The 27,315-nt window shown below is 51.2% G+C and overlaps 1 protein-coding gene across 1 annotated transcript; it reads right to left on the bottom strand.

Annotated features, from left to right (window-relative positions):
* Positions 1–1,145: 1,145 nt before the first annotated feature.
* Positions 1,146–27,315, bottom strand: LOC133924107 (uncharacterized). The gene is made up of 4 exons (XM_062369491.1): positions 27,182–27,315; positions 26,994–27,093; positions 1,609–4,787; positions 1,146–1,481 (listed from the first exon to the last, which is right to left on the bottom strand). Exons 2-4 carry the CDS (start codon positions 27,003–27,005, stop codon positions 1,478–1,480), a joined length of 3,195 nt encoding a protein of 1,064 aa, XP_062225475.1. The 5' UTR covers positions 27,006–27,093; positions 27,182–27,315; the 3' UTR covers positions 1,146–1,477.

The raw sequence follows: 27,315 nt of genomic DNA, 5'->3' as shown, positions 1-27,315 counted from the left end.
TGCTTCTCTTTCTATCGTTAGCTGCCAGGATACCGATCAAGGACAGGGACGCGGTCGTTGTCGGTTCCCGTTGACCCGACGATGGCGCCAGGGGCACTATCCATGCTCGTCGTCACATGCAGCACAAGGCTGGGTGTCCTCATCATCTTCTTCCCATATGGCAGGAGGCCTGTCTCGAGGAAGGCACTCCCTTCTATTTGCGTATATGTTATCTTTAGTATTTTACTAACTTTGTAAATTCGTGATAAACTAACTTTGAATATGTGTACTAAGTCTAAGTACTGTATGAACTTGAATCAAGCATAATGTGTGAGCTTATGAAGTTGTGATGAACTAAGTTGTGTTATTTATTATCCAAGTGATCAAGTTTATAGATTATATTATCTCAGCTATTGCGTATAACTTACTAGTATGAATATGTTCTTTGTTTTTATTATGGTCTTACATATTTTAAGTAGTCTCTCATGTTTCCGTAAATATTTGCTGACCGTATTCGTTTTTGATCATATTTATTTTGTATTCTTTTTCGATATTATTCATGATCATATTTGTATCTGAACTATCAATATTTGAGTCTATTTTAAAAAATATATAATTTCAAATACAGTAAAATTTTATTCCGACTGAATCCAAACTGTTTCCATCCCTACTTACGAAGTAGGTGAAAGCCACTGTAAAAGAGGGAAAGCACTGGATACGCCCCTAACATGTAGTAGCTATATTTAAATGTGATGGATGCATTAGTAATAGGTTTCGTCAAAGTAGAACTTGGACCTCTATTTCTATTTCCCAAGTGCAAATTGATGCATGTATGCAAATATTTCTCATTTGACGCTTGCATGTTATTTTTTTAAAATATCGGTACGACTTGTATATATATATGTATATATTTATATCATCACCTATATATTTACTTATACAATGACTATTGAAGACTAATGATGTAAATTTTGAAGATTGATAAAATTATCATAGACGTCTCATGATCGTTAGGAGTACCGCCTACCACTGAAAAATCAAATCTGAGATCTGATCCTTAGTGAGTATGAGTACAACCACATCCAGTGGCCATTTAAACAAGGCTTGATTCTCAACTGCAAGTTATTAATCACACACGAACTTCATATATATAGTCAATGGTTCAAACACACAGCCAATTAAACGCAGCACCCAGCATGCTAGGTATAGCTGCTGCTACGACGCAGACGCACGCAAAACCAGCGCAGCTGCTTCTTGATTCAGAACCTCAGATTCAAGACAAACAAACGTCAACCTGCAAGCTGATCACGCAAACCAAGCTGCTTATTACTTCAAATCGTGCCATGGAGAGCAAGGACCACAGCCACACCTGTAAGCTCATCACACCCTTCATATCAAAGCTGTTCGAACCGAGCCATCGATGGCATGGCCAACAAAACAAGCTAGCACACGAGCACAACAAACATGCAAGTAGCAGAAGAAGCAATGAATTCGGAGTTCACCTAGGCAATGTGTGACAGTGTCAGACAGAAACAAAGAGTAAGCAACTAAGCAAAACTAGCGGATGAAATTAGCGGCAGGACAAACAATGATGGATTAAATCCTTGGTGTTGTTCAGAGAAAAGGTACCTGAGGGCGGACCCCCTGAGCAATTTCTTCTTGTAATAGCGCGAGTGGCGTGGCTTCTCGAAGAGGGAGGAGTGGTGGCCGGCCTCCACCCCGTCCCACTCTAGCGCGTCCCACACATCCTTCTCGATCTCGACGGTCGGCTTCTTCATGTGTAGGCCACGGCCCTCCATGGCTGGCAGCCGGCGCAGGTCCCAGCATCCCCTGATCTTGATGGTCATGAGCGCGGGCGCCAGCATCAGCATCTGGTCCTCGCATATCTGCTGCAACATTGGGAGATCGTGCAGGTGGATGGTGGTCAGATTTGGTAATGCAATGCCTGTCTCTGGGTGCTCTTCGTCCAGTACGAAGATATGCCTGAGGTCGCCGCAGTGGATGATGTGGAGTGTCTCCAAGCTGGGGAAGGAGGAGAACAACACCGGAAGCACGAACCGGAGCCTGGGGCAGGAGCGCAGGTGCAGGTGCCGCAGCGCTCCAAAGGAGCTGTAACGGTAATAGGAACCGCCTTTGCCCCAGATGCAGCGGGCCATCAGGAGATCCGATGCCCAAAGAGTCTCCAGAGCCTCGAAGCCGTATGTGCTTGGGAAGAGGGTATCCAACTTGCTGCACCTCTCCACACGGCAATGCCGAAGGTAATTCCATTCATTCACGGGCATATTTGCACTTGTCGAGACGTCGTGCAGATGCAGGGAATCGGCACACCTTCTCATCAGAAGAGCTAAATTATTACGGGCAGGGTTATATCCAAGCAGTTCGCTCTCCAGCCCGCGGCTCCCTTGGGCAATCTCGACATGGCGATCAAAATCTGCAGTCGGAGCCTGCGGGAAATCCTGCATGGGGGCATCACCAACCATGGCATGGACGTCACCATACCGCCTTGCAAGAACCCTGTGGGTTGCTTCAGGTTGAACATCCTCCCCGCTATACACAGGCGCAGAGGTGACAAGGATATTAAAATAAACATCCTCGAGGCAGTTCTGGCTTCTGTAATAGTCTACTGCCGGCCACAAGGATCGAGCAAGCCTTGCGTCCGAAAAAATGGCATGTACCTGCAACCTAAAGGATTTATTGTTATGGTCTACGGATGGCCGAGAAAATCCAGCCCCAGCTCGTGTGTCAATGCATAGCAACTCTAGTTGTGGTTGTATCCCATAACGACTCTTCTGGTCCCATATTATCGCAACAAGGCGCTCACAGCCCAGCAGAAACAGTCGCCTGAGGCATGTGACTTCCACCACCATAGTTGTGAAGTCAAGTATCTTGATTCCAGTTCCAGATAGGTCCAGCTCCACAAGATTAGGTAGTCCACGCAGAAACAAATTCTCCAAGCTTGTGCAGCCTTCTAGGGAGATCTTGGAGGTCTTGGCATCTTTCTGATCTGCAGAAGATGGACGCAAATTTTTTGGAGGTAGTAGATTAATATCTGGTGTCCAATGCGATGCTGCTCCATAGCCATCGAGGCTGAAGGACATGAGAGAGGGTGGAAGCGTATCAGGCGCAGCAACACATTCAAGTCCAATGCAGCCATCAAGAACAAGCACCTGAAGGCTACTCGCCTTTGATAGGCTGCTTGGTAGAACATTCATCTCACTGTTGCCAGACAGATCAAGTATTTGCAGCTCTTCCTTGTCCATAAATGAGTCACCAACATCAGTTGTCTCCGGGTGATGAATCCTAGGTTTGGTAATCCTTAGCCTATAGAGGTGAGGCAATCTTTTCCTTAATTGATTGATGTACTGCCAGCACCTAACTCCCTCTATATTTAACTCCTTGAGGTTAGTCATGAGATCCATCTTCTCTTCGGATAGCATCTCCTCCCATTCTGTGTAGCGTACCTCAAGCACCCATAGGCTAAGCAAGAATGTCCACTCTGTATCTATATGGTCCTCTCGTTCCCTTGTCTTTTGCTTACAGTGGTCCAAACCAAGGAATCTTAAGCTATTGCATATAAGGAAAGGTGGTGATGCGAAACTGAAGGCACAATAATAGAGAACCAGCACAGAAAGCCTGCGGGAATAATTAAACATGTCTGATGGCAATGCAGTTGGGCTGTCTAGTCCTTCAAGTGCCGGTGGATGAGCTGATCTTTCAGATGGTGGTAGGTGACCCGGTCTTTCAAATGCCAAGAAGAACGATGATGCTGTTGCAGGTATATTTTGCATACCATGTACTTCGTGTTCCTGGGAGGTGATTGAAATCCAACGATCTTTAACTAGACACCTCGTAAACACAGTAAGGGGCTCTGCCTCTGTAATCATCTTTGCCAAAAAAGTAGGCTTCAACTCTTGAAGCACACGATGAAGCAAAGAAGCATCGCACTCCCATCTTATCTCTCCAAGCAATGCATTGCTGATCTCCATTTCTCTATCACCTTGTATGATCCCATCGCATATCCAGTAGTTGGAAGAATGAGCAGCCCAACCAAATTTAGTGGTGTTGTGGAAATTATAATGTAGGGATAGCTCTAAGAGACAACATTCTGTGACAATTGTTGAGTCAATACCCGGCATGCATGGATAGCGAGCAACTATGGTAGCAGCCTCTCCATGCACCAGTGCAACAAATTCTGACTCTTTGATCTGATACTCTCCATACACCAGTTCAGCAGAAAGGAAGAGGTGGCTGTATTTTAGCTTTTGTTCTATCTCAGAACAGCGGCTATGAATCGTCAGGAACCTTCTCTTGAATGTCCATATCATTCTGTTGTTACGAAATTCCGTCATCTGAGGAATACCAAATCTAGTGACATCAACCTCATCATCACTTCCATTAAGAAAAATCATCATAAATCTACAGTCCCTCAGTGTTCGATCAATCTCTGTTGCAATACTTGGTATCACATCCCTAGAGTCTTGATCCAGTCCATTGAAGTCATCCTCCTCATCCTGCTTATTGAACATAGCCATTGTTGTATGGTCAAGTTCTAGCTCCTCTGCAATTGCTCTTTGCATTTCCCTTCTACTTTTCCATGCCGAGCAGTCAATGTAAATTATTCTGTCAAAGCATAGTTCCCGGGGAGCATCCATTTTCATTGATGAAAGTGCCTGTGCTATAGATCTGAGGACCGGGGATGCCCCTAATCCATTCCATCCATGAAAATATATAATTTTTTTCTCTGGCCATCCCTTCACAAATTCAAGTACCTGCTCTTTGGCTTCACCAATATCCCACCCAAAGATCTCCTGAAATGGAAGAACCAGTAAGTAAAGTGAGGTCACCTTATTTTGTTGAAGCTTCAGTTATTGATTGACTGATTTATCTGGCCAGACACATGCATGCATACTCTGATCGATTGTATAAATTGACGAATACATACCGGTAGATATCTATGTATATGTATACACTAATTGGGAGATCACTGATACAGATACTCATCCCAAACTGTTCGGAACCCCACATCATCGGGGATTCTTGAACCATTTGGGATCGAGTGTCTGTTTTAATGGGAGGTTATCACATGTGGTTCTAAAACTATCTATGCCAATGGTTATCACAATGGCTCATTATTAGAACCATTTGTGCTTAGTTATACATCGTAGACAATTTGTAGGAAAACTGACCTTAGTTTGGGTCGAGGTGATTTTAGTGATTACTGACAACATAGTCAATAAGATTAACATGATTTGCTAGTGTCTAAGGTTTAAGTGTTAGGGATACTATGTAATTACTTGGGGTACCAAACACCACAAATGGTTCAACATTAAAGCCAAGAAGAGCTTTCGTGAAGATATAAGCACTGACATGTTTAGATAAATAATCATGGTATTAAGAGTATCATTTGTGTTGCTAGGTCTTGTTTCTCTTTGGCCATACTATCAAGAAGAGTTTGAGTTTAGTAGCTTGATGCAGTATCTTTACGTTGGTTACCTAGTTAGTGATACATACTAGGTTTAGTTAGCTCTATTAGACTAGAGGTAGACCTAAGACATCAAAGAAGAGAAGAGCCATCGAAGCTGGGTCCTAGTTTGGATTGAATTGGACAAATCTCTATTGAAATATATACATCAGATGGTCTGGTGTTCAAGCACTGAACACACCAGAGCATTCACCGAAGTACTTATGCAAAAGGCATGTCAGGGAGCAGATGAACGCATCGGATGATCCGATGATAGCACCGAAAGATTGAAGATGATAGTCTCTAAAGATTACACTTATCGGATGATCCGGTGATACACACTTGTTAGAGAACCAAAAAAACTAAGTTATAATTCACACAATTTTTTTTTTGTGTAAGCATCTAGGCCTCATTATAGGGTAGTGGGTATTTAGGTGATTAATGCGAACATAATCAATGGGGATGAATGTTGTGCAAGATTTTAGTTCTATTGATGCAAGGACTTGGTAAACAAAACACCTCAAACGTGCCAAAAAAAAAACATGGCAAATGACGGAATTCATGAAGATATAAGGACCTACTATTTAGCTTTAGTGATCAATAGAGTTGAGATGATCATTAGGGAGTAGATATGCTTGTTTCTTAGCCATACTATATAGAGTGGTTTGGATTTAGGTCTTAGTCTAGGAGCCTTAGTAGTCAGGTACATTAGGTCATTCTAGTTGTTTTATACAAGAGGAAGGTCCAATAAATTCAAGGAGCAAAGCTGAGACAAAGAGAGAAATTAATTGGAGTTATTCCGTAAATTTGAATTTTTAATCAAATTAGTTTGAGCTCAAGATTTCCATAGATATAATCAAAATCAGAGTTCATGGCAAAAAAAGTTATGACCATTTTATATTTTGCAGATTTGTAGCATAATATGTTCCAGTGGATCATCGAAACTTTCAGTACACTAAAAGATCAGACAGTACAAGCCGTCCCAAGAAGTGTTTCCCAAAGTTTGTAGGCCTCCCCACTAACATGTTCCCATGGGATCACTGAAACTTCCAGTGCCTATACCGGCTATTTTTTCCTTGACCGTTGGACCTTTGCTCTGACCGGATCCTGTGGGGCCTCCGAATCTTCCCATGCTTGGAGTTTCAACAACTTCTCCTGATGGTGTTTTGAAGGTAGAGGTTATATATATTGTTGGCTCCAGTTATTATATTAAAATTAGCACCAAATTATCTTACTTTATTACTTGATTGTTATTATAATTATCGATTAATACCGCTAACCTTGACTATTTTCACATTTAGTCTCGTCTGAACCTATTTTGCAGAAGTATCATAAAGATGACAAAAAGTAGTTATAGGACATCTCATAGAAGGCTGCAAACCAACTTGAACAAGAAACGAAAGGTGGCCAGTCACAAGATTCCAGATGCCAACCGACACAACCGCTAGTGTCCACAAGCACCAACTCAGAGTTGGCGTAGGGGGCTTGCCGTCGCTTCTAGCCCCTATATAAACTATATCCCTCAACACACAGAGCACCCAATCCTGAGTTCAACAGCCAATTTCGATGAAAACTGATCCATCAGGAAGTTGTCTAATTGCCTAGTCAGCTTAGTCTAGTTGTCTTATTAGTCGGTTATATTAGATCCCTCTAACTAGAGGACGTTCTAATTATATTCTAATTGTCCAGGCTCTACTTACGCCAATGTTCAAAAGTCACAATTTGAACTCCGTCAAGGTATTTAAAAGATATTGATGTGTCGATGATTTGTGAACCACCGATCTCATGAATTTATTGAAGAAATAGGGGTTGTTTTGAGTAAACAAATTGCAAGAGAACACACATGAGTTTTTATACAGGTTCGGGCCTCCGAGAGGATAATAAACCTACATCCTCTTTGACTTGTATTGATCCGAGTCTGTTAAAGGGGGTATGTGGCTAACCTAGATGGATCTAAACCTAGTCGGTGATTTTCTTGCTCTGCTTTGGGTGTCTTCTGGTTTGTCGAAAGGTTTGAGCGACTTTGTCGACTTTTGTTAGCTTGTTTCGTTTTGACCTCCCCCTCCGCAGGGTCCTCAGGCTTCGTATATATAGGAGATATCGTATATTCCCTGGAGTCTTACTTTCTACTTTTGGAAATAAACTTTTCTATTTACGGGATACCCTAGGTTCCTACAAGTAATTTTCTTTCATACAGGGATTCTCTTTCCGAAGATAGAGATGTGCCTCAAGAATTATGGGAAACCCTAAGGTGTTCGGATATAGTAATTATCCAGTAGTCATGTCAAGCCCCCTACCAGTACGTGAAATAAGGTTGCGACGGATCAAGAAACTTAGCCCAGTTGAGAAAGACATCTTGACAGGCTGTCTCTTTGAGTAATAACTTGGGCTTCCGAGTAGGATGTACGTCTATTCAGGTTCCTAGTTGTTATCGGGTCATCTTGTTGGGATATTAGGCCTTCTCTGGGTAGCTCCATGAGCCTCCAGGTAAGTAGGAAATTTGAGTCAACCGATTAGCATCGTCCCAACTTTTCGGGATTCCAAGAAGGTTGGGGAAAATCTGGCTCTCTGTCCGGTGGGTTTTTCGAAAGTTGAACCGTCGTGATGGAGATTTTATGTGGTGGTGAAATAATCTTTCCCCCTTTCCTGGCAAAAGATCAAGATGACATTTGGAAACTGAGCACCTTTGTCGGTGTAGTGCACTAGCTCTCCTGGTATTTTGTACCAATAACCCCCACATGTGCTGGAAGAGATACCTAATAGGAAATCTGATGGGACCCTGGCACATAAGATCATAGCTCCGAATAGGACTCAGAACTGCCGTGGTGGCTAGTCGAAGAATCACTAAGTCCGCTTAAGCTTTCTTCTATATCTTATGCTTGGAAATAGAAAATTATTCTTTTGTTAGTAAAATAAAGAATGTAAATGAAAATAATGGGACTTCTTGAGAATTCAATACCTAGGAGATACTGCCAACTTAACATGCTTAGTGCTACTCGCTTCCTCCTACGGCTAGGGTAGGATGACTTCATTACTAATCGGGGAGCTTAATCGGGTCAACCCTAGGTTCGACATGAGTGGGAGGCATCGTAGCCCCCAGGCACTTGAGGACACGATAGGGAACCTTTGTCATATCCCATGAGGTCATAACTTAGAACATCGTCTCCAATCAATCAGGCAAGCCGAGTTTAGGATCCAGCACTACTACAGAAAGAATCATCTGTGCCCCCTTTCACTCTCGATTCTTACCAAAAAAACAGCAATAATAATCAAGTATCACTTCCGATTCAATTAAAAAATAACAAGTGATACTTAATTATCACTGCTAGTTCTATCCATGAACCAGCAATGATAATGGAGGCATTATCACTACTGGTTCGTTATATTAGCCGGCAATTATAATAAAATGCATTCAATCTTCAAAAATTCATAACTTTTTTATACGGAATTGATGGAGACAAACTTTGTATGAAAATTATAGCTTTCAACGAGATCTACAATTTTGTAGTTGATAATCTTTTTATTTGAACTATATAAATATATAAATAATCATCCAAAAATTTATGCAGGAAAAGTCAGAAAAACCACGCACTGGACCAAAAAGTAAATTATCAGATCTAGTGTAACACTAGTAGACATAATTGAAAAAGCCACACACAGAGTCATAAAGTTGAAAACTGCAACTTGAAAGATTTTTATTGCAATTTTGGTAACTCACATTGATAAAACGTCTACATAGCACTAACTTTTAGATGTAGCACTATATCTAAAAAAATTAGGCAAATTGGAGAAGGTCAATTTTTGACTAAAATTTTTAGAGATCTGTCGACTGTCTTCTAAGCTTTTTATGGGGTCAAGAAAGGTATTGGTGTAAACACAAGTTATGACTGTTTTACTAAAAAGTGCACGGAAAGTCATTTTGATGCCCAAATAATTCTCACAAGTTATGAACAATTTATAACTTTTTCAAACAGAGTCAGATGGATACAAACTTTATACAAAAATTGTAGCTCTTGACGAGATACAATTTTGTAGTTGACAAACTTTTTATTTGAGTTTATTTTGATGTCCAAATAACTGTCATAAAATTTAGGTAAGAAGGGTCAAAAAGAAAAAATATCACATTACTCTCAGTAATCAGTTGTAGCGAACATGGCCCTATTAGGTCATGATTGTGATTTTAATGATTAATGAAAACATAGCTATTGTGACTAACTTATTTGCCAAGAATATATGTTAGTAGGTCTCATAGATGTAATACATTAAAAAGCCACTGTAGCTGGGATAAAGTTTGATTAAATTGGAGAAATCTCAGGAGAATTGACTTCACCGGATAGTCCGATGCAGTAGAGTTTGCACTCACCGGAGCATTGTGCACAGAGGCTGATAGCCTCACTGGATAGTCTGATGCTCTGTGTGTTGAACTCACTTGAGCATTTCTAACAAAGGGGAGAAAGCTGAGGACTTCACCAGATAGTACGGTGATCTGCACTGGATAGCATTAGAGTATTTCATGGAGAGAAGAATGCAAGTGCAAAGACTGAAGATCAACCCACCGGAAGGTCTGGTGCTTGGTTTGTGCGCATCGGAGTATAGCACCGGAGCATTTTTTGCAGAGGCGACTGCAAGTGCTGAAGAATGAAAATCAACTCACCGGATAGTCCAGTGATCACAGAGATGAAAGCACCAGAGTATTTTACATAGAGAAGAGGTGACGCGGTCTGGCTCAAGATAACTCATCGAAAGGTCGGGTGATGGATTTGAAGGCACATTGGAATATCCAATGTCCACAGAGGCTTTGAGTGGAATTCTAACGGCTAATTTCTGAGTTTTTACTCATCGGATGATCCGATGTTAGTACTACTATTCTCACTGGATTATCCAGTGCTAACAGCTTTTTTAGCTATTGGGAAAATAGCTAGTTGGCGGGTTTGAGGCTATAAATACCCCTCCACTCAGTCATTTGACGTGTGGCATGCTGCTGGAGTCTAGAGGAAGCTCATACACACTTGAGAAGACATCCAAACCATCGAAGTGCTTAAACTAATCATCCAAGGCAATTAAGCACAAGATTAGATAAGTGTTTAGTGTTTATAGGCCTAAAGTGAGTTATAGCTAGGTGCTGCAGCTTGAAGAAGGGATCAAGGACTGATCGTAGCATGTATCGAGAGGTACACTAGCACCTAAGAATCTTGGTGGCTCGCCAACATCTTAGGCCTTGGTGGCTCAAGCTTGATGACCCTCCAACTTGGTGTGGAGCAGCGACAAGACATATATACGGGGATGTGGAGACCCTTTCCTTGGTGGCTCAAGCTCCGAAGTGAACACGACAGCAAGTGACAGGAAGAGAGGCTGGTGGTGAGACCTTGCCTTAGTTTCTTGGTGGTTCATCGTGCTTGAGATCTTATCTTGGTGACTTGGTAACTCAAGAGCTGTGACCAGAAGAGACTTGACGATCGGGAACATATCCTTTTGTGGAGCTCCAACATGGACTAGGGTGACATTCAAGCCATCGATACCACAGGATAAAAATCTCTTATGCTGAGTTTGTCTCTCTACCTTATTTACATTTTCATATTTACATACTTGCAATTCACCTTGCTAGAGTAGATTGCAATCCACTAAGCGGTAGAGTAGACACACTAGATAAACCTAGAGCATATTTAGATAGAAATTGAGATAGATTTATCTTGTGACATTTTTTGAGCCGAATAGTTTCTAAGTGTCCTAATTCAACCCATTCTTAGGACGCCACTGTTCGTCACATCAGTGATAGGTGAGATATCACGGATTCGACTCCCACGAACCGCACGTGTGCATAATTCGTGTGAAAAAACTTGTGACTTATGTGACTTCAAAGTTGTGACTGTGTGTGGTCTTGAGGGTTTGGTTGGGGGCCAAAAATATTTTTCAAAGTTCTTTCGGCCCCAAAAAACATTGGATTTAGGACTGACTATCACTGTAGGCTCGTAACACAAACCGATAGAGATAACTCTATTACTGCCGGTTCTAAAACCAGCAGTGGTATTACTGAGTATCACTGCTTGTCGGAGGATGAACTCCTGTCGCAGGGATCCCGAGAGACCCCTTTTTAAAGATTCGGCCGGGGGGATGATCCTGAACGAGCTCGTCGGGGAAATAAATGGAAACGGAAATAAATGCAACGGCTGGTGGTGGGGGATGATCGACCTAGTGCAAAAAAGAGATAGATGCACCGGGGTTTAGATAGGTTCGGGCCGCACAGGGGCGTAACACCCTATTCCTGTATGAGTGCAATATCTCTCCTTGAAGGGAGTTCTTCAAGGATGTGTCTGGTTACAAGGGAGTGTTGTCTACAGAGAGCTTGAGGCTCCCGTGTTCTAGCTCTACTCGAGCTTGTTCGTGATGTTCTTCGTTTCTCGATCTGGGCTTGGCTTAGTTGAACTGGACTTGATTATGCTTGGGATCGGTTGTCGACTTCGGTTGAACTTAGTCTTCTGCTAGACTTCGCCTGTCTTCATGTGTTCTCCATCCTTTCCTTTTATACACACGCCGACCTCGACTTATCCTGAATGGGAAAGAGGGGGCGCGAGTGCCAAGGCGCCATGGAGAAAGGCATCATCATTCAGTCTCGGCGAAGTGACAGGGGCGGTGGAAAAATGCGGCGCGCAACCGACCACCCGTCACTGTGGACGTCCTCTGGTGCCATTGAGAGGGCCCACCAGGCGGCCACGGAGGCACCCGGCGCACCCGCCCTGTCTGGTTCTTCTGTCAGGGCAGGATGGCAGGCGGAACGCTTCGATCCTAGCAACGTTATCCTGAGGTACCCGGATGATACGGGACGGGACCCGTGCAATTAATGGACCCACACCCCCCTGCTAAAGCATGGTAGGGACTGACACTATGGCGTGGGCAGCTGAGAATGTCAGGATGTCAGGATGTCAGGCCACGCGTGCCTATTAAATGCGGCATTGGACCTTTGACTGGCTGACACCCCGCCGATGGGACCCTTTGGGTCGTCGGGCGATCTTGCGCGAACCTTCGGGGAACTAAGTGCTCGGGGGCTGCCACGTATAGCCCCGAGCACTCTCTCCCGAGCACTTCGATAGGACCCTCGGGGAACCGAGTCCTCGGGGGCTGCCATGTGCAGCCCCGAGCTCTCTCTCCTGAGTACTTCGGTAAGACCTTCGGGGAACCGAGTCCTCGGGGGCCGCCACGCGCAGCCCCGAGCACTCTCTCCCGAGTACTTCGGTAAGATCCTTCGGGGAACCGAGTCCTCAGGGGCTGCCACGTGCAGCCCCGAGCACTCTCTTCCGAGTACTTCGGCAAGACCTTCGGGGAACCGAGTCCTCGGGGGCTGCCACGTGCAGCCCCGAGTACTCTCTCCCGAGTACTTGGGCAGATCCTTCGAGGAACCGAGTCCTCGGGGGCTGCCACGTGCAGCCCCGAGCACTCTCTCCCGAGCACTTGGCTGTTCGAACCATCGGGGGACTATGGTACTCGGGGGTGAGTGGGAACCCTTCCGAGCACTTTCTTCCCGGTACTTGGACTCTGCGGGTCATCGGGAAACTGGGGTTCTCGGGGACCAGAGGCTGTGGCCCCGAGCACCTTCTCCCGGAACTTAGATTCTCCTCATCCTGCAGGGGGGGACCTCGCGGGAGGGTGACACGTGGCGGACGGCCGGCCTGGTCTTGGGACTCAGGGACCCCTGGTTCCCGATACACCGACAGTAGCCCCCGGGCCCATTGGTAGGCGATGGCACGGAGACTGCGGATGGGCCCTTCGTCGCGGCCGAGGCCGAGGCTGGTGTGGACGCCACATGGCAGGCTTTTGAGAGGTGGCCCTTGCGGACCCAGGCCTCAGGTACGACCCAGTGGGGAAACACGTGGATGCGTGTCCTCACAACTTCCGAAGGGTATGACGACCATACGGGCGGCACGTGCGGCCACCGCGCAGATCAAGGAAAATACGCCTAGCAGCCGCTGACACCGCACGATCGGCGGGAGATTCGCCTGGCGGTTGCATCGATCGAGGCGACGCTTCGCCGAGCGAACCGTTGGGCTGCAATTTTTGAATTTCAAGATATAAAGGGGGGGGGGGATCGGTCCGTTCCCCTCTTTACGCCTTCTTGCACTCCTGCTCTTGCCTTCTTCGTGCTCCGAAGCCCTTAGGAAAAAATTTTTTAGGCGACCGGAGCACTTTTCCTTCCCTTCCTCCACCACCAAAACACCTCCACTCTTACCGAGATGACGAGGGTCGGAGGAGGCCACCGGGACAAGGCTCCGGACAGCATTCTGCCGGAGTCTCGTCTGAGGAATGAAGAGGCAGCGGACAAGATCAGGAAGTTGCTGGTGCCCGAGGGGCAAGAGGGAGCTGTGGTGGTGACGCCGGCGAGCCTGACGCTGGCGACGACTGTCCCCGGGCGGATCATTCTCTTTACGTCTTTCGTGGTGGCGGGGTTGGTGCCGCCGTTCTCCACCTTCTTCCTTCAAGTGCTCGAGACCTACGGCATCCAACTGGTGCACCTGAGCCCCAACTCCGTCGTGGTGTTGGTGGTCTTCGCGCACTTTTGCGAGATGTTCGTGGGGGTGGCGCCTTCGGCGACGCTGCTTCGACACTTCTTCGTCCTTTGGCCGGTGGGGAAGAAGAGGGGGCACTCCACGGTGGATGTCGCGGGGTGCTGCAACCTTCGGCTTCAGGACGGCCTGGGGGATCACTACATCCCCCAGGTACTGCGCAGCAAGTGGGAGGAGTGGCGACGGGACTGGTTCTTCGTCGACGTCGACCCCCACGAGCGTCTCGAACTGCCAGAGGCGGCGGCAGAACCTTGGAGGTTGACATGGGAGGCGCCGCCGCCAGAAGACGCGAGGCTGGAGCCGGTGCTGGAGCGCATCCGGTTTCTGCGCGACTCCGGGCTGACTTCCGTCATGGTGGTTGTGGATTTCCTGCGCCGTTGCCTGGCGCCTCTGCGGGAGCAGGCCCGGCCGAGTTGGTTCTACACCGGGCCGGAGGACATCACCCGGACCCAGATCGGCGCAAGCTGGGATCTGGGTCCGGCGGAGTTGAGGGGCATGACGCGGGTGATCACCGGAGTGGACGACATGGGCCGGACGGAACTCCCGTGGCCGAAGATGGCGCTTTGCGCCAACCCCGACTGGGTGGCAGTCATGGCGCGGCTGCCGGAATTCGACGCCCAGGGGCCCGTGGATCGGTCGAGGAGCCGGAGCCCCGAGGCCTCCGAGCTCCCTGGATTGGACGAGCTGCTCGGTGAGGAGGCCACAAATAGCTCGGCGCGGGCTGGCGACGGGGCCGCTGCAAGCAGCAGCCGCCGCACCAGAGAGGAGGGCGTCTCTGATACCGCCGTGGTGGTGGCGCCGGGGGACCGGGGAAAGCGTCCCCGAGCCCTCATCTTGGTGCCGGATTCTCCGCCGTCACCGCCGACAGCGGCAGCATTCCCGGTGCTAGAGCCGCGGCTTGTGCGGATGGGGCCTGCGCTGGTGCCTGAGAGTCGCGCAGCAGCCCCGCCGAGCCCCCTGCGGAAGAGGCGGCGGGAGGACTCCGGGCCGGCGCCGCCGGACCCGGACTTTAGGCTTCCAGCGGCCAAATGGCAGTACCAGTAAGTTTATTTCTTTGCTCTTTCTTGGGCGTTTCTTGCCCGAACTGAGCCTCGATCCTGATCTTTACCCATCTCCCGCAGGCCGGCCGCGGGCGTCACCGCGACTGAAGGGGTGCGGGCGCCGAGGCCAGAGCCGAGCCTGCTGGCCGCGCTGACTCAGGCGGACTCAGGGACGGCGGAGGCGCCAATAGTCGTGGCGGCCACTGGGAGAACGGCAGAGGTAGCGGCCGAGAAGAGGACAGAGCAGCCGTCCGAGTCCTCGGCGCCGGCAGAACCTACCCCGGGCGTGCAGAGCCCGGGGCGGATGACGGTGGAGGTAGAGGTCTTGCCGGGGCCGGCGGACGTGGCGGCCGATGCGGGAACGCGGCCGCCGTCTGAGTCTTCGGCGCCGGCGGAGCCTACCCCCGGCGGGCAGAGCCCGGGGCGGATGGTGGTGTGGGGTCCTGCGGAGACCTCGGACCCCCCGGAGGTGATCTGCGTGGAGGCCGACGCCCCACCGGTGCCTGGCCAGCCCACCGACCCCTTCCTGGCCGCGATTGAAGGCGTCCAGGTGGCGGTCGGGCGGCTGGGCGTGGCAGTGGGCGCCAAGGAGGAGGAGCTCGAAACCGAGCGGGCCCGCCTGGCTTCAGAGAGGGCGCAGCTGGCGGGCGCCCAGGAGGAGGCCTGCGCGGCGGCCGCGCGGGAACAGAAGCTCCTAGAAGACACCCGCGCGGGAGCAAGAAATTTTGAAGGCCGCGCGGGCGGAAGCCGCGCGAGAACGAGAAGATGCCGCCCGCCTGGCTGAGGCGTCAAGGCAGCAGGCTGCCGAGGCCCTTGCCAGGATGGGGTAGGCGCAGGAGAGGGAGGTGGCGGTCGCAGCTCACGAGAAGGCGGCGGAGGAGCTGCGGGCCGAGCTGACCTGCCGGGAGAGTGCGGCCGAGAAGACGGGCGCCGACCTCCAACATTGGGAAGACGACCTCCGGAAAATCAGAGAAGACATCCGCCGCTGGGAGGAGGACATCTCCCTTCGGGAGGTGGACAATGAGCTGTCAGCGACGGAACTCGGTGCTCGGGAGGACTCGGTGACCCAACAGGAGAACGCGCTGGCCCGGCGGGAAGGCAAGCTGAGTCGTCAAGAGGGTGAGGCTGCCGCGGCGGCAGCGGCTGCTGCTACCAGGGCGGAGGAGAATGCGAAGCACGAGGCAGAATTAACCGCCCGTGAACGCGCCTTGTCCGAGATGGTGGCTAAGACGAAGCAGGCTGCCAGCCCCGCAGTCGTTGGCGGTTCTTCTGGTCCGGCCGGGGACCAGGGACTTGAGGCGCAGCTGCGGGCCGCCAAGGAGAAGCATGAGACCGCGTTCGTCTCGCGGGTCAACCTGCAGCATATGCTGGAGGATATACTCCGGCGGATGCGGTGGGCCTTGGAGAAGGGCGGTCTCGGACGGCTCGTTGAAGACCAGAAGAGCGACATCCCTACACGACAAGTGTTAGGGCTTCAGCAGGTTTGCGAGCGCCTTGAGGCCCTACCTTGGGCTGTCCAAGAACTTGTTGCCCGGGAGGGATGCGGCTTGGCACATGCAGTGGCCGAACACGTCCTGGCCTGCTACCAAAGCAAAGACCCGAACTTCCCGCTGGAGCCGGCGCGGGAAGGAGTGGTTGAAGCTGAGGGAGAGGCTGCCCGGGCGGCGGTTCGGAGTACCGCTGCCGAAGTGGCGGCTGGCTTCAGGCGGGAAGTGCCGCCGCCGCCAGCCCTCGGGGATGACTCAGAAGACTCAGCTGCCGCCTCCGCTGCCGACTAGACATTTTGTTATTGTCTTGATGGATGTAAATATGGGAGTGATCCCTCAGAAACGCTTGTATGTGCCTTGTGAATATAACGACAGCTTTTCTTTGGGTTCCCAACTCCAGTTTTCTTGAGTGCTTGATGTTCCTTCTGAGATTTTGCCTTGAAGCCCTGGGGAGTACTCAGTCGGGCCGTTCCCGACTTTCCCATCTCCGAGAACGAAGTTGTCCCGATTGCTGTTTGTTGGCGCAGTCAGCCCTCGAGCTCTCGCGAGTCCGCATCGCCTAAGTTTGAAAGACAAAGACACGAATCTCCTTGCTCGGGAGATAGATCGATCCAGCACGGAACACGCCGTGATCGATGAACAATCTTTCACCTCGCGACCACTCAGTTAGTAGACGGGAGACGCGTGCGGTCGGAAATGTGACCAAGAGTCCTCGTGGTCCGGTGGTGCCCGGGCTTAAGACGGACCGGACCGAGCACTGACAGCCCGCCCCTAAGGCCTGAGCTCTAGACTACTCGAGCAGCTCGAGCGATAGGATTACCCAGGGCACCCAAGGACTCGGTAGTGCTCGGGGTCCTTAAAAGCGGACCGAACACCACGACCACCATGAAGGGCTTCGGCCAGACATTACCGTACGTGCGGTACTCCTTTCTACGAACCGCTCTGTCGTTCCAGGAAAAAGTAGACACACGGTAGGGTTTTGTGTGCGAGGAGATCATCTCGCCGAACAGATTAAAATGCGAGAGGCCTCGAGGATGACTCGGTAACATAAAATTATTGAATGCAGACTTGCCTGAATGTAACCACTCACCGGACAGCTGTCGGCCTTCCGGCCAACCGATCCAGGAGGGGTGTGCTTCCGAGCTCGGGGTGCCCGGGGACTTGGTTCCTTCAGCGGAGTGCCCGAGCGCCTAGAGGCACACGAGGATCCCGGGGTCGGGTGGTCTCGACCACTCATGCCTAAGTGGTAGGACCACCCGAGGACCCTTGGGGCCGACCAGAGACCGGGGCATTGAAGCCCTCGCATCGAGCCGTTCTTGATTGTCGGCCTGTGACTTAAGAAGGAATAGAGAATTTCTTTGCCTGGTGCGCTCTATTAGTGCGGTACTTGTTATAGACCGTTCTCGTTTTCGACCCGAGACCTCTTGAATATCCAAATCGGCGGACGAGAGCGGACAGAGGCATAACTCAGAGGTCCTATGATTCGGTGGCGCCCGGGTATGACAGACCAGACCGAGCACCAACAGCCCGCTCCGGGGGCCTGAGCTCCGGACTACTCGAGCAGCTCGAGCGATAGGATTACCAAGAGCGTCCCGGAACTTGGTAGTGCCCGGGAGCCTGCCACGACACCGAACACCACAGCCTGCCATGCCGGACGTAAGTCAGCGGCAACTGCCCGCATGCATACCGTTGGGATTCCTTTATCAGCGGGGAAAATGAGAGAGCGAACTTTTTCTCGCACAACCGAGCACCTCACCAGACAGATTAAACATACGGAATTCCAAAAAATGAATTTGACATAGCTATTGCCTATTGAGATATTGAATTTACAATGTTCACAAGGTTGGGAGACGATGACTTACCCACCGGGTGGAGCCCTTGGTCAGCTTGGGCAGGGGGAAGCCCCCGGCCTGGTTGGCCTGAACCGCGAGCACAGCCATTTACGGGTAGAACCTGCAGAGGTGCTCGATGTTCCACGGGTTCGGGAGTGGCTGCCCTTCCTCTGTCACCAATCTGAAAGATCCTTCTCGCGGGACCCCGATCACGGTGAAAGGACCTTCCCACACAGGGGACAGCTTATTCATTCCTTCGCGCGACTGGACGCGTCGGAGAACTAGGTCCCCCACCTCAAGAGATCGAGCCCGGACATGGCGCAGATGATATCGCCACAGACTCTGCTGGTACCGAGCCGCCCGGACGGCGGCACGCCACCGGCGCTCTTCCAGGTAGTCAACGTCGTCGCGCCTTTGCTGCTCCTGCTCACCCTCAGAATACGCATGTACCCGAGGGGAGCCCAGAGTGAGCTCAGAGGGGAGGACCGCCTCGGCGCCGTAGAGGAGGAAGAATGGAGTCTCCCCGGTGACGCGGCTTGGTGTAGTCCGATTAGCCCATAGCACGGCGGGCAGCTCGTCCACCCATCCCTTCCCGTGCTTGGCGAGCACGTTATAGGTCTGGGTTTTGAGGCCCTTCAGTATCTCCGCGTTGGCGCGCTCGACTTGCCCGTTACTCCGAGGATGAGCGACGGAGGCGAAGCAGAGCTTGACGCCGAGGTCTTCGCAATAGTCCCCGAACAGGGCACTCGTGAACTGGGTGCCGTTGTCGGTGATGATCCGGTTCGAGACGCCAAAAAGACTGGTGATGCCGTGGATAAACTGGAGCGCCGTGTTTTTGGTCACCTTGATGACTGGGACCGCCTCCGGCCACTTGGTGAATTTGTCGACGGCGACATATAGGTATGCATAGCCCCCGATTGCTCGTGGGAATGGACCCAGAATGTCCAACCCCCAGACCGCGAAAGGCCATGACAGGGGGATGGTATGAAGAGCCTGAGCTGGCTGGTGAATCTGCTTTGCATGGAACTGGCACGCCCTGCAGCGTCGAACCTTCTGCTTTGCATGGAACTGGCACGCCCTGCATGGAGATGAAGCACCCGAGGGCTGCCATGCAGCCGGCGAGACGCTGAACCTCCTTGAGTCGAGCCGGGGGTCGCATCTACTCGATTGCCCGGATCTTCTCTGGATTGACCTCGATTCCTCGGCCAGAAACCAAGAAACCAAGGAGCTTGCCCGCCGGCACCCCGGAGACACACTTCTCCGGGTTGAGCTTGAGGAGGGTAGTGCGGAGACTGTTGAAAGTCTCGGCAAGGTCCTCGAGCAGGGTGGCGCGGTCTTGGGTTTTGACCACGAGATCGTCGATGTAAGCTTCGACGTTGCGGCCAACCTGCGAATCAAGGGTAATACGAATAGCGCGCTGGAAGGAGGATCCAGCGTTGCACAGGCCAAAAGGCATTGACATATAGCAATAAGTCCCCACCGGAGTGGTAAAAGCAGTTTTTTCCTCGTCCCCTACGGCCATGCGAATCTGGTGATACCCAGAGTTTGCATCTAAAAAGCATAAAAGATCGCACCCCGCAGTTGCATCTATAATTTTATCAATGCGAGGTAAGGGGAAAGGATCTTTAGGGCAAGCCTTATTCAGGTCGGTGTAGTCCACACACATGCGGAGCTTGCCGTTGGCCTTCGGGACGATGACTGGGTTTGCCAGCCAGTCGGGGTGGAGGACTTCTCGGATAAATCCGGCGTCGAGGAGCTTGCTGACCTGCTCGCGGATAAACTCCTGGCGCTCAGGCGCCTGCCGCCGGACCTTCTGCTTCACCGGGCGGGCGTCCGGACGCACCGCCAAGTGATGCTCGATCACCTCCCTAGGGATCCCGGGCATGTCAGACGGTTGCCAGGCAAACACGTCTGCGTTAGCCCGGAGGAAGGTGACGAGCGCGCTTTCCTATTTGCTGCCCAGGTCACCGCCGATCCAGACGACCTGGGTAGCGCCTTCGCCCACCACGACCTCCTTCGTCGGAACAGAGGCGTCGGCGGCGAGTCGGGGTTTGGATGAAGAGGGTCGCGGGCCCCCTGTAGAGCCATCGACCTCAGCCTGCGCTGAGACCAGAGCCATGTATGACTGCTCAGCGCAGGAGACGGCGCCGCCGGAGTCGGCGATCACGGAGATGGGGCCCGCGGGGCCCGACATCTTAACCGTGAGGTATGCGTAGTGCACGGCCATCATGAACTTGGCGAGCGTCGGACGCCTGAGGATGGCGTTGTAGGGGAGAGGGAGCTCCGCGACGTCGAAGAGGACGCACTCCGTGCGGAAGTTGTCCCGGCTCCCGAATGTCACGGGCAACTCGACCTGGAACGAGGGGCAGGGAGTGCCCGGGGGTCACTCCGCAGAAGGGGAGTGACAGCCTTAGGCGCCTGGAGGACAACTGCAGCTTCTCAAAAGCCTCCTTGGAGAGGAGGTTGAGGCCTGCACCACCGTCGATCAGCACTCTGCCGACCTTAACATTGCAGACAGTGGGGGACACCACCAGGGGTAGTCGCCCTATGGCTGCAGTACTTGCGGGGTGATCAACCATGCTGAACGTGATCGGAGTGTCCGACCACCTTAGGGGCCTAGCGGCCTCCTCGCTCGGGGTTGCCGAGCACACCTCGCGTCGCATGACCTTGATGCCACGACGCGAGGAAGGCGTGTACGCGCCTCCGTTGATGAAGGCGACGGCATGCTCGGGCTCCTGGAAACCGAGCTCGGTGTTGTCGGGGGCGACCTCAGCATCGCCTCCTCTGCGGGACTCGTCGCGCTCCCTCTGGCGCTGCTCGACGAGTCCTTTGACCGTACGACACTCCGTGAGGTCGTGCCATCTGGTCTGGTGTATGGGGCATCATTTGCCTGGCTCGGGTCCCGCGGGAGCGGGGACCCTCGCTGGAGCAGGAGCCCGGCCGGGGGCCGGGGCTCTTGCGGGAGCCGGTGCCCTAGCTGGTGCCGGGGGCCCCGTGGGCACGGGGGCCCGAGGAGGGGCCCTAGCAGGGGCCCTTGCGGGCCGTCGGTCGGCGCCCGGCCGGTGCTCTTGCTAGCGGTCGGGCTCTTGCACCGCCCTATGGGCGGGGCCCTGGGTCGGCTCGACGGGAGCGGCCTCGCGCTTCCTTCTCTTCTTCTTTTCCCGCTTGTCGGAGCGGGAAGAACTTGGCTGGTCGGCGGCGGGGCGGGAAGCATGCCACACCCTGGCCTCCGCAGCCTTGGCGCACTTATCGGCCAGTGCGAAGAGCTCCGCAGTGGTCTCGATCTCGTGCGTTCCTAGCTTTTCGAGCATCCGCTCGTCGCGGACACCCTGCTGAAAAGCAACAATAACAGCATGGGGGGCCACTCGTGGGATGGTGTTGCGGACCTGGCTGAAACGCTGTATAAAGCGCCGCAGCGTCTCCCCTTCCTGCTGTTTGACGGCGTGGAGGTCGCACTCCAAGCCGGGGCGCGTGAATGTGCCCTGAAAGTTGGCCACAAACTGGTGGCAAAGGTCATCCCAGGAGCTAATAGACCCTGGGGGTAAGTTCATAAGCCAAGAGCGGGCAGAGCCCCTCAAGACAACATGAAAATAATTTGCCATCACCTTTTCGCTGCCTTCGGCCGCTTGAACGGCCGTTGTGTAGATCTGGAGGAACTCGACGGGGTCAATGGACCCGTCGTACTTCTCCGGCAGCTCGGGGCGGAACTTGGAAGGCCACCTGACCCGGCGGAGCTCAGCGGTGAAGGCACGACAACAGGTGCCGTACCCCGCAGCGCGAGTGGGGGTCCTCGGCGGTGAGTGGCGGCGAGCCGGGGATTCCCGGTGATCGTGGGCCGGGAAAGAGGAAGCCTGGTCCTCTGCCCCGACCTCCTGCCGGGTTTCCCGCTGGCGCTCAAGAGTAACCCGGGCGTCCTCGTGGCCCTTCCGCTCGTTAAGACATAAGCGGAGGTCCCGGGCTTCGGACACTGCCAGGGGGACGGCACTCCGCCTGGAGGCCCCTCGGCCCGTGCGGACGTTGCCCGTTGAGGAGCCGGCTCTGGCGGCGCCACGCTGAGAGGTGGTGCGAGGACTCCCGGCCTGTACCTGGCGGCGAGCAGTGGCAACCAAAGCAACGACATCTTGGATCCACCGGCCTTCCGGAGTATTCGGCGTAGCCTGAACGGGCGGGTGCCTAAGGAGAGCATGCGCTGCAAGCAGCGCGCTCCCTGGGCTGGCCTCGCTGAACGCGAGCCTGCGCCGAAGTGGCACCCGACGCTATCCAGAGGCGGACCTAGCGGCCGGGGTCCCAACCTCCTGCTGGGGGTCGGAAAGTGCCTCAGCGGCGGCGGTGGCCCCGCTGGGCCCAGCGCCTTGATCCCCTTGGGGGGGGGGGAAATCGCACACGTGGATAGCGGCTGCTGCTGGAACGCAGCAGCAACTGGGCTCTCCCGGGCGTTGGGCAGCACTCCGTCACTGGAAGTGGAGCCGGAATGCTGGAGACGGTGCCCACCAGCCATCTTTTCCTGTGGAAAAAAGTAAACGAACAAATCCAGGGATATTCCCCCTACTTGGCGCGCCAGCTGTCGGAGGATGAACTCCTGTCGCAGGGATCCCGAGAGACCCCTTTTTAAAGATTCGGCCAGGGGGATGATCCTGAACGAGCTCGTCGGGGAAATAAATGGAAACGGAAATAAATGCAACGGCTGGTGGTGGGGGATGATCGACCTAGTGCAAAAAAGAGATAGATGCACCGGGGTTTAGATAGGTTTGGGCCGCACAGGGGCGTAACACCCTATTCCTGTATGAGTGCAATATCTCTCCTTGAAGGGAGTTCTTCAAGGATGTGTCTGGTTACAAGGGAGTGTTGTCTACAGAGAGCTTGAGGCTCCCGTGTTCTAGCTCTACTCGAGCTTGTTCGTGATGTTCTTCGTTTATCGATCTGGGCTTGGCTTTGTTGAACTGGACTTGATTCTGCTTGGGATCGGTTGTCGACTTCGGTTGAACTTAGTCTTCTGCTAGACTTCGCCTGTCTTCATGTGTTCTCCATCCTTTCCTTTTATACACACGCCGACCTCAACTTATCCTGAATGGGAAAGAGGGGGCGCGAGTGCCAAGGCGCCACGGAGAAAGGCGTCATCATTCCGTCTCGGCGAAGTGACAGTGGCGGTGGAAAAATGCGGCGCGCATCCGACCACCCGCCACTGTGGACGTCCTCTGGTGCCATTGAGAGGGCCCACCGGGCGGCCACGGAGGCACCCGGCGCGCCCGCCCTGTCTGGTTCTTCTGTCAGGGCAGGATGGCAGGCGGAACGCTTCGATCCTGGCAACGTTATCCCGAGGTACCCGGATGATACGGGACGGGACCCGTGCAATTAATGGACCCACACCCCCCTGACAAAGCATGGCAGGGACTGACACTATGGCGTGGGCAGCTGAGAATGTCAGGATGTCAGGATGTCAGGCCGCGCGTGCCTATTAAATGCGGCATTGGACCTTTGACTGGCTGACACCCCGCCGATGGGACCCTTTGGGTCGTCGGGCGATCTTGCGCGAACCTTCGGGGAACCAAGTGCTCGGGGGCTGCCACATGCAGCCCCGAGCACTCTCTCCCGAGCACTTTGATAGTTCCCTCGGGGAACCGAGTCCTCGGGGGCTGCCATGTGCAGCCCCGAGCACTCTCTCCTGAGTACTTCGGTAAGACCTGAGTACTTCGGGGGCCGCCACGCGCAGCCCCGAGCACTCTCTCCCGAGTACTTCGGCAAGACCTTCGGGGAACCGAGTCCTCGGGGGCTACCACGTGCAGCCCCGAGTACTCTCTCCCGAGTACTTGGGCGGATCCTTCGGGGAACCGAGTCCTCGGGGGCTGCCACGTGCAGCCCCGAGCACTCTCTCCCGAGCACTTGGCTGTTCGAACCATCGGGGGACTATGGTACTCGGGGGTGAGTGGGAACCCTTCCGAGCACTTTCTTCCCGGTACTTGGACTCTGCGGGTCATCGGGAAACTGGGGTGCTCGGGGACCAGAGGCTGTGGCCCCGAGCACCTTCTCCCGGAACTTAGATTCTCCTCATCCTGCAGGGGGGACCTCGCGGGAGGGTGACACGTGGAGGACGGCTGGCCTGGTCTCGGGACTCAGGGACCCCTGGTTCCCGATACACCGACACTGCTGGTTCAAAAACTGGCAATGATGTTGTTTTGAACTGGCAGTGATGATCTTTTCTATAGTAGTGTAGGAGGAGACTAACAAGCTCATGGCCTACTTCCAATCTCCGACACATGTGACACCAAAGCGATGATAGTTCATGTTTGCTGCCATCCTCACTAATGCCCTCATCACCAGGTGTTCAACACTAGTAGTGCCTACATTGCATGCATTCTAGCGCCCATGAGCATTCTGGTCACCGGTCCAACTCAATCTAAGCTCACCGATGGCTACACACGGCATATGCCTACCCCTACAACTGCTTGTGTTGCAAGTGATGTTACCCTCTCTGCTCGCATCAACACCCTGTTACTTCATCCATTGCTGCACACCAACTGTTTATGATTATGGAAGGGGCTATGGAACTGGTTGTGCAAATGCATCACTTCTTGAAGTCCTTTAGTAGGAAGAGATGGAGGCCTAGGCCTGGTAATACTGATGGAGGCCTGTTCATACTTCATACATTCAAGCTAGTGTGGATTGGGCGCGCAACTTGTGAGGAATTTGGCTATGATATTAATGATAGCTTGGTAACAATTGTTGTCGAGGAATTGCATTTGACATGGGATCCAAGTGGTTTGGAGTTTCTCGTGGATGTTGCAGCAACGGCATGGGGAAACAAGCCGTGATTGAACAGCCTAGGGCTCTCGAGATTTTCCATGGCTCCCAGCCTCCCACTACGTGAAAAAAAACTCAAAAGTGACGGGTCATAATAGTCATGAGTGACAGATGTTATACCCGTCGCCTCGAACGCGTCACTGATGATAAGTTATAAATGATTGGTAAGAACCCATCATTAACATTATAAGTGACAGGCCACAGTTGTGACCCATCACTTATGACTGACCAACATTTTTCCTATTTTTTAACACGAAAAATGTCAAAAAATATATATTTTTCACCCGAGAGCCACCCTAATACAGGGCCCATCGCATACGCCCAATCCACATCATTTTCAAACATATTTCAGTCTTTACATTTCGTAGGACTCGAACCCGCACCAAGGGTCTCGCGCGCGACTCCTTTACCACCTCAGCTATCACATGTTTGTGATAGAAATTGGATATGCTATCCTTTTAACCTTCGCTACCAAAGCTCATAGGTGATAAATCATAACTGTGACCTGTTACTTATGCAAGTCATAGGTGATAGGTCATAATTATGACCTGTCACCGATAACGTTTTTCATGAAATATTGATTCGGAGTGTGTTTAGTAAAAAGGGCATAATTTTTGCATACGGACTCTAATTTTGACCTTTTTTTTTACTCTACGGACATCTAAAAAAATGTTACATCTATTTCTCCCCCATTTCTTTGGGTTCGGAGAATTTTTCAAGACAAACGGCTTGGAAGATTGAGTTCTCTCCTCCAGAAGTTTCTGCACCGTTTTTCGAACGCGCGTTTGTGTCTATAGCTGCCACCTCTTACATCAAACTTGAGAAAAATTATACAATAATTCCTATTCTAGTGCTGCTGAGGTGAGAAAAAAATAAGAAAAAGTAAAAAAAATAAAAAAAAATTAGCATCATATACATATATTTATATTCCCGAGGCTGTATATTATATATACACCCTTGATAAATAGAGAAAAATAACATAGAATACATACACACACACACATATATATATATATATATATATATATATATATATATATATATATATGAGTATATGTTCATACTGCTATGCATATATATATACACACACATATGGCATAAATCAGGAGTACATGCACTTTTGCACCACATAAAATGATATCTCTATATATCGATCATGTACATCTATAAAAATAACTATAAATGTTGTCTATATATATCTATATAAACCTAAATATATGAATATGTAGGGGTATATATACACACAATATATAAAATGATAGCTCTATGTATTGATCAAGTCATTGGTGACGGGCACAATTTGACCCGTCACTAATTACTAGCTAGAAAGATCCGTCACTGATGAGTTAGTCATTGATGATGGGTTAAGTTGTGATATGGCACCAATAATTGGTAAGGATGACCAGTCACTTATGGATCGTAATAGGTGACGGATCACAACTACGACCCGTTACCTATGACTGATCTAGGATAATCCGTTACAACTATAACCCGTCATTTTTATCATTAGTGATAGGTCATGTTATGACCCATCACTCATTTCGTATCTCTTTTATCTATTTTTCAAGCACGACACCGCTCATACTCTTTACATTTCTTTCGGCAATTGAAAATAACTTAAAACATCAGTTTGTCGTGCATGTTTTCACATGCTAGCCAACAGAATTTCACATGTAACCTTGTATCCCCGTCCGGACAGTGTGAGTGACATGGAGCTACATCATGCATGATGGAGCGATGTTCATTGCACAGCCATCAAATTAAGTCTCACCAGATTTGGCTGGAAGGAAACCAAGTAATTGATAACTTCATCGTGAATGTAAAATGCGAAAGAGCGGTACCTCCGCGTCCATGCTGAGTTCCTCCGTAGAAGACCAAGCAAGAACAGCTACGGCGCAAGCATTAGTCTAACCCATCAGTTGAGGATTTTCTCGCCACCACCTACATACACACGCAACAGATAAATGTTACGCTACATTTCTGAGGGATGGACAAAGTTGACGGATGAGAGCAGCTTGAGAAGCAGAACCTGAACTTGACAAATTTGCATGAGGCCTTCCTATCTGGGACAGTTAGAGCAGAAATGCGAGACGGGGAGAAGTTGGCCGACCTACCGGGGTACCACAGCGTGCCCCTTTCATCCCGTAAAGCATGAACGATTCC

This window comes from Phragmites australis, chromosome 7 (assembly GCF_958298935.1).
Source record: "Phragmites australis chromosome 7, lpPhrAust1.1, whole genome shotgun sequence".
Taxonomy (NCBI): Eukaryota; Viridiplantae; Streptophyta; class Magnoliopsida; order Poales; family Poaceae; genus Phragmites; species Phragmites australis.
The sequence above is the reverse complement of the archived record's forward strand: the minus strand, read 5'-3'. Positions and strand labels throughout refer to the sequence as shown.